Source organism: Chaetura pelagica, unplaced genomic scaffold (assembly GCF_000747805.2).
Source record: "Chaetura pelagica isolate M959 unplaced genomic scaffold, ChaPel_1.0 scaffold275, whole genome shotgun sequence".
NCBI lineage: Eukaryota > Metazoa > Chordata > Aves > Apodiformes > Apodidae > Chaetura > Chaetura pelagica.
The window spans coordinates 3,387,698-3,395,571 of NW_009953486.1; the positions used below are offsets into that span (position 1 = coordinate 3,387,698).

The 7,874-nt window shown below is 40.0% G+C and overlaps 2 protein-coding genes across 2 annotated transcripts in view; both read right to left on the reverse strand.

The window, feature by feature from the left end:
* The window catches only part of CDH26 (cadherin 26), a 14,033-nt gene extending 12,509 nt beyond the window's left edge, over positions 1 to 1,524 (reverse strand). The window contains exon 1 of the mRNA XM_009998742.1: positions 1,500 to 1,524. Coding sequence (XP_009997044.1) covers positions 1,500 to 1,524 — 25 coding nt within the window. The remainder of the gene's footprint in view (positions 1 to 1,499) is intronic.
* A 2,361-nt stretch (positions 1,525 to 3,885) lies between these two features.
* FAM217B (family with sequence similarity 217, member B) lies at positions 3,886 to 6,686 on the reverse strand. Its single transcript, XM_009998743.1, has 5 exons — positions 6,592 to 6,686; positions 5,698 to 5,751; positions 5,606 to 5,663; positions 5,431 to 5,516; positions 3,886 to 5,074 (listed from the first exon to the last, which is right to left on the reverse strand). Exons 1-5 carry the CDS (start codon positions 6,684 to 6,686, stop codon positions 3,886 to 3,888), a joined length of 1,482 nt encoding a protein of 493 aa, XP_009997045.1.
* Positions 6,687 to 7,874: the final 1,188 nt, after the last annotated feature.

The following is a 7,874-nucleotide window of genomic DNA, read 5'->3' on the forward strand; positions in this document are numbered from 1 at the left end:
CAGCAGCCCCGATCCAGCCGCTGCAGCGCTGGGCGCGCCCGGCGGCTCCGGCAGCAGCTCCCTGGACAGCGGCCACAGCAGCTCCAGAATCAGTTGTCACCCCACCAGCTCCTTGGAAGTTCGTGCAGTGGCTCATTCAGTCGAAATCTCTTTCACTAAGTCGCCACCTGTGGTTCCGGGTGGCACTGGAGCCGTCCCGGAGGACAAACGAAAATCTTTGCCCACCAAGCAAAATTAAAAACGAACTGTCGATTCTGTGAGACTGAAAGGACTCAAAGCGAAGCTCAGTCCTCTGGTGGCTTTTTAAGTCAGTTTACAGCAGCCACATCCAGTTAACTCACAAAACAAATGTTCGATTAGTGCACTTTTATAACCATTATACACCTAGAGTAAACAGGTGACTTTCCCTATCAGTTCCTTGGAAATGACATTTCCTAGGCAAGTCATACTTAGTGGTGGCCTACTTTTATCTGCCAAGCTCAGGAGTCCTACTTTCGTGTTGCTTCAGACTTTGAACCAAGAGCAAGTTCTGCAGAAGCTTGAAAATTGATGTAAACATTAGATTGTCAGTCAACCCAAAAGCCATCAAGGAAGTATGAACTTGCATACATGAATCTGAACTTCCCAATCAGCTTGTAAAAAATAAACTTTAAATCAAACTACATAAAGAAGGATAAAATTAAAAATTAAGTATTTTAAAACCACATAAAAAGAAGAGTGAGTCGGGAAGGTCCTGGCTTCTAGGAAAACAACTTTTAGAGCATTTTCTATGCTCCCGTATTGCTTTTGCTGGGCACAAGTAAGTTTATTTTTTTAACTGGAAAAATTATTAATTTAGTGTTCAGGAAGGTGTGAAAGAACACTCAGTGAGGATCTTCTTTTCAGGGAGAAGCCATAGATCATGTCAAGCAGGTCACGATGTTTTAAATAAAATAAATTTAAATAGAAGTGTGTGTGAAGAGGAAGGCAGGCAGGTATCTTCTGAGATTCACTATTAACAGGGCAAAAAGTAGCAGGTTTCAATGAGCATGGGATGGGATGGTTGAGACATCAGGAAAACACAAATGGCAAGAAAGTTCTGATTGTAAAATTCTTGTGTGATATCTAATGAATGAGTTTTGTAGTGCTTAATATAAAGATTACAAAAATAGCTAAGGGATTTTCAGCAATAGCAAATGCCATTTCCCCCCCCTCTGAATCTCTCTCCCTTCATTTTCCTCTGGATCAGTCTCAGCTGAACACATGAACATGGAGTGTGTGAAATGAAGTTATACTTATCCAGGCATCCTAGCAACACCAGAATGGGGGGCTCTGCAAGCATCTACCCACGTGTCTTTGCTGTTCTTTGGATCTTGTCTTAAGTGTCCTGAAGATTGTAACACACAATATGAAACTTATTGATTAGTGCATTTAAAACCACCCAACAAATTGTATTAGTATGATGAAATCAGTTTTTTTCACCTATTATGATGCCTTAGCACAGCCATTACAGAAATGACTGCCACGTGGAGCAGAAATAATCATAAGCTTTAACTACCTGGCTTGGCTAGCAGCAACAATATAGCTGAGATAGACTGAGCTACAAATTCCATCCTATCCCTCAGGAAAGGAATTTTCTAAAATAAGCCTCAGAGGCGACATCTTGTGGATGATGAAAAAAAATACAACTGGGTCACAGGCAGTATTTCACTTTTAATATAATAATATACAGTAACTTTGAACTACAAGATCACTTTCCAATGAAATTACTAGCAAAAATAGCCACCAAATAAATAAATAAGAACACATGATTGCCAACACAAAAAGCTGGGCTGCAAATTCTCAGTTAACTAAGGTCCAGTCTTTGCAGACAGAGGGGTCCATTTAGTTATTTTTCAGAAGAAAACCCACCAACGTCTATGAGAAACACAATACATTTAAAATAAGGCAAAAAAAGCTGAAATACATGATGAGTCTGGAACAAAACAAAAGGATGAAATAGCAACAATAGAATGTGCTGGTCCTTTGCATTTGCTGGTGTTGAATGTCATCCTCTAAACTTCACCATACCTCTGACACAGCCAATTTATTTGATCTTTAAGCATGTCAGATTAAGTTTCACTTTAATTGCATAGAGCTGAATGTACATGCAACTACAATTCATTTTAACTGCAACCTCACAAATACTGAACATGGAAATGTAATACTGCACATTACATTTGTTTCCTTTATCAAGTTAAAATTTCACATTTGGTCTCCAGTAGACTAGGAAAAAAACACTAAAAATATTCCTTAGACGATTCCTGAGCAATGTTTTTATGTACTGTAAAATCCTCTAGTTTACAATTACATTTATTAACATTCTCACATTTTAAACTACATACAAATCCATGCTTTGAAATTTTAGAAAGCTGAAGATCTGGTAGGCACGATGAAAGAATAGAAACATCTAAGCATCTTAAATACCAAGAAGAGATCAACAAGAGAAGTGCAATTTAACTATATACATAATGTACCCTTTCGTATATGCTACTTTTTCATTTTCTCCCACAATGTGAAGGATCCACTTGTAAAGTCTGGTCCATCAGACCTCAGCTCACTTCTCGTAACAGTTCACTGTGACTGAGGATGAAGTTAATGCTGCTCAGTATTTAATTTTAAAATGAAAGTAGGAAACATCCTCTAGAATTCCATCTTTAACAAGATCATGTCCCCAGCTCCTGTGATTGATTTGAAATTGTAACAGATGAACTGACACTTGAATATTCACTGAACTCTCCTTCATACTCTCTTGTATCCCACAGACACAAGAGAAAAGACCTGGTTGTACAATTTCTTTCTGTAGGATATTTCTCCATGTTGCTTAAATCTTTAAACAAGAAGACAAGCTAACTGGAGTAGACTGGACCATGGGGTAAATAATAGTCGTATCAGATAACTGAAAATAAATATCTTTTATATTAAAATATATCTTTCCTTGAACTTAAATAGTCTTTACATTCATCTACTAAGAGTCTATTTTTATGTTTTGAGAGGCTACCAGTTCTGAAAATTAGGCCACAGAGTCTCTAGTAATAAACTCACTTTGCATTAGTCATAAATATCTATGTGCAATTTGAAATTTGGTCATTTCTTCTAAATGGCAAAAATTATCAAGGCTTACATAATTAACTTCAAGGAACGCTGTAAACACAGTGGACATTTCTGGGTATAAAAATACACATTCCATTTTCTTAATCTGTCAGTGTTGAAGCTGTCTGCTGTTTATTAAGTTTTTATCTTAAAAAGAATCCTTTCTGCATTAAAATATTTCAAAACATTGTCTCCATTCTTCTTCTTATATATAAAAAAAAATCTAATGCATAAAAAAATCCAATTCATCATCTTCTGTGAAGAATTATTTTGACTTTGCATAGATAAGCATGCTCCATTACGTTACAAGAACAGTTGAGCCCTTTTCCATCAGAAAACACCACCATCAAACCTGTCTCACAAAATTGCACATCTGCTCAAGAACAGAGCATGGCTCCTATTTCCTCAAACACACCAAGGTAAGCATGAGAAACACCACAGACTTCAATGGACTTCAACTGGTGCAAACAGGAGGAAATGTTGTAATTACATATTTCACTAATTTTTCATACTCTCCTATTATTATTTTCATTGAACACTTGTAAATATTTTTGAGGAAAGATCAATGGAAGACACTTGCCTTCAGGGAAAAGATTTCCTGCTGGCCTTGCTGGCTTAAGATCAAATGTATTGAAATGAACAGTGCTGACTGAGAACCATGCATTGAGAACATACTTTCTCAGGATCTTCCTATGAAGAAAAGATGACCCTTCTGCATTGGCCAAATGCTTTCTAGCAGTCAAGAAGCATCAACATTTACTAATGAATTTTTCTTCATTTAAATGTGCACGTTTGCTTTGTGCCATTTGTTTTTATTTTCCTGTCCCCTGTTGGTTTCTTAGAAGGAACATAATTGTTGGCGTTGCCATTTTTCTTTGGATTTGTGCTGGCATATGTTTTTAAGCCTTTGATGGGAGCAGCTGAACTGTGAAATAATGGGGGTTGCTTAGGGGGTCTGATATTACCAACACTTTGAATTTTAGAACTGTTCTCAGAGGGCTGCAGATTAAGAAGCTGTTGCTTTACAGTTGGTTTTTTTTTCAGTTCACTCCTTACTTCACCAGCTTGTCTCAGAGAAGACAGTGCATATCCTGTCCTCTCAGAAAGTTTCAAGTGACCTGGATGAGAATGTACCCGGTGACTTTCTTCACAGTATGATACTCCCCTGTGACCTAAACAGCTTCTGGGCAGCTTTGTAGCACTTTCTTGGGGAACCACTTGCTTGTTGGGCAAAGGGCTGAGCAATGCTTTGACTTTGCCAGGGCTTTTTAGGGTACGGATAGAACCAGGAGTAGTCTGTGGCCTGGCTTTGGCTGCCTTTCCCTTCTCATTCTGCACAGTCTGCATTTGCAGCCATTCCAGCTGCAAAAGGCGATCAATGTACTTCTCAAGAAATCCCGTTGGCTTTGGTCGAAATTCAGTTTTACCCTCTACGTTAACAAAGATGGCCAGTTGCTTCAAGTCCCACGAGTTGAAAGGGGGTGGGAGGAAGTCTGGATAGTAATATTCTGATTCTTTAAAACCCATATCAGGGACGTGTTCCAAACAAACCGGATCAATTTCTTCAGCTCTGAGAATGAGTTCTGGTGGTGTGCAGGGAGATGGGGGAATGGGAATCCTTTCGGAATCAGAGAGATCACTGGCACTGTCATCTTCAGCATCTTCTTTAATACTTTGTACTGATTCAAAATCAAGAAACTTTTCATCTACAGATGCTTCTTGCCATTTAGAAGAGCATGGACTGGCTTCAGCAATATATTCTTCATGATTCTGTTCCAACTGTTCCTTTTTACCACAATAGAAATGTTGCATTGGGACATCTTTAACCCTACAGTAGCTACCTTGTGTGCTGCCTTTTATGCTAGGAGGGATCCTGTGCAGAAAAGATTCATTTTGCCTTCTTTCCGGGAGAGTCCTCTTTGGTCCTTGTGCTCTGTGCAGTGATGTGCAAACAGTCGTGACACTAAATTTTAAAAAAAATTATCATATTCTGTTAGAATGATTCATGTCTTTGGAACAACAGTTCTTGCTACCTTCTTCAAGGACATGGATCTACATGAATGAAGCTAAAATTGGCACGGAAACTTTGTCATGAGGTAAAATCAGCATTTTTTGGCAGAGATAACACAGGAAATTTTTTTGTTTTATTTTATTCTGATTTTGCCTGAGAACTCACAACTTAAATTTGTTGTCCTCATAAATGCTGAATTCTAGGACCAGTTAAGTTGAGGGCAAAACAGAAAAGCTGAGATTTCATCACAAGCATTTTATACACCAGTTTGTCTACAAATTAAACAGACAATCTTAACATAAAATTACCTTTTTGACTGAGTAGTGTCATCCAGCTGGTTTCTTCCCTTCTTAAAAATACTTGGTTGGTTACCATCTTGAGTGTCATGGGAAGTCTGAAAAAATAAGAAAGCATGTGATGTTGAGAACCTGACATAAACTTGATACCCTTTTTCTGTAAACAAACAAAAAAAAAGTAATTTACCTTTTCAATGGCACTTGATAAATTTTTGCCTAATCTTCCAGGAGAAGGTTTCACATGCCATTGGATGGTTTTTTCCATTACTGTAACTAGCAGAAATTGGTTTACTTAGCCCTTTGGTGCTTGGATGGTTTTTTCCATTACTGTAACTAGCAAGGATTAAACAGAGTATCACATATAGCAACAATCATCACAATGATGAATTGTAGATACTGAACACAATAAAAGTTGAGAGTGCAATTCAGTTTAAAAAAGAGAGAGTTGATTGCTACTATTCTTATCTTAATCAGACCTATGCCATGGTCACTTTTTATTTTTTTATACTACAAATGCAAAATATCAGATGGTATGATAATAGAGTTTGACCCTTATATAGAAACCTTTATCAGAAGATCCCAAAATATTTTGGGGATAATAAATTGTAAAAATATTAGAGACTACAAATTTAATTACTATTTCTGTAGTAGCTGATACATGGTCCTACTACAATTTAACAAAATTAATTATGAAGTACAACTTCAAGCCATGTCTTACTTGCCTCTCATTTGCACTCTCATCTAAACTTAAAATAGTATTCCTATGAAGTTCATAACAAAGGCATTAACAAAATTCACCATTTCATATTATACTGAGGTTGTGGAAAATAAAATGCCATTTTAGAATAGGAATAAGCAAACTGTCCCTACCAGTCTAATCTGGTTTGACTGCAGTTCAAGTAATTTGTCAGGCTGTACATTTTGATCACAGTTTTTATGTCAGTATAATAAGATTTTGCTTTAAGACACGATTTCACCAATTCAATTCTTGTGCCTCCACGGCTGCTGCAGTCACCTCTGTCACTTTGTGACCTGCATAATCATACTGCACCATCATTTCTTTTGCAGTGGATCAGAGGATGAGAATCTAAAAAGTACAGCCATGCACTTATGAACTAATCCACGGTATTTTGACATTTCTGTAACTAAAAGGAGACAAAATAATTTCCTTACTTTACCATTCCTTTGTGGTTTTCATTGATTTGGCTTTCTTTTTTCTGTGCCTCTCTGTGCAGTAATAAGGGATGTTCTTGAATGCCTGGTCCCATTCCTATTCTTAAAGAGTATCTGCACCTTTATTTTTACATAATCTTCCAGTGACTCCAGTCTTGTGGGTGTGTAAGGCACAGCCTATCAAACGCAGACATCACCATGTCCTGGAGGTGCAGTAAACAAACACCATGCGATTACTGGCAACGTGACTCAGATTTAAAGGAGTAAGATAAACATAATCGGCTACCAAACGGTGCTGGAAAACGCTGCCTGTCGTCCCCAGCGCTCACTGAATGGGCACCAGAACCATTCCCGGCTGCCCCGCGCCGAGCTGCGGGCACGGAGTGGAGCCGGGCAGGGAGGCAGCCCTGCTCCCCTCCCAGGGGCACAACTTGGCCACCAAAGCTGTGGAACAGGGCGAGAGAAAGCCAGGCAGGACTTCCAGGCAGGGCCAGTGCTGCGGGAAGCCCCGCGGCTCCTGCAGCCACCGCACAGCCCGTCGAGACCCCCGCAGGATGGGCCAGAGCCCGCAAACCGCCGAGCTCCTGCCGCGGGGGTTACAAGCCCCTTCCTGAAAGGGAAACATCGGGGGGTGCAGCACTGTCAGAGGAGCTACTGCTCACTGTGTGATGTGCTCATCATCACTTTCTTCCTCCTGCGCAGCGCTCCATGTATTGACTGGAGCCAAGTATCACAGTCAAATGCTGGTGGGTGTTTCTGCTCTCAATGTAACCAGAGCAGACGATCAACCTCCCGTGTTCTGTGTGCATGTGGAGCTCTTCCCTTTCCGATGGAAAATGCACCCTTCCTCTATTCATATATGCAAACTTTGTACCAATTACCTTTTTTTTTTTTTCTTGTTGCAAAACAAACCTCTAAATACTCATAAGCTCCTACTAAAAACACTCAGGAAATAACTGGCAGTGTTCTTTTGTCTTCCAGAAGCTGCATTCCCAGAGCAGGGCGCAGAGATACGATCTGCAAAAGGTGCCAGACGATGAGCGCCAAAATACCTCTCCTTACCCACCTTTAGTTCTGCTGCAACGCTACTTATGTGCTTGTATTCGTATCTCTATCTACGTCTGATCCTGTCATTTCTCCAACGCGTCTCGACCCGGCGGGACGTTCCCTCCCAGCGCCGCTCTGAGCCCACCGAGGGGCACGCTCGGGCCCAGCACACGGCCGGGGAGCTCGCCAGCTCCCAGGGGCTAATGCCACGCAGCAGCGGCTGGTTTGGAGGCTCC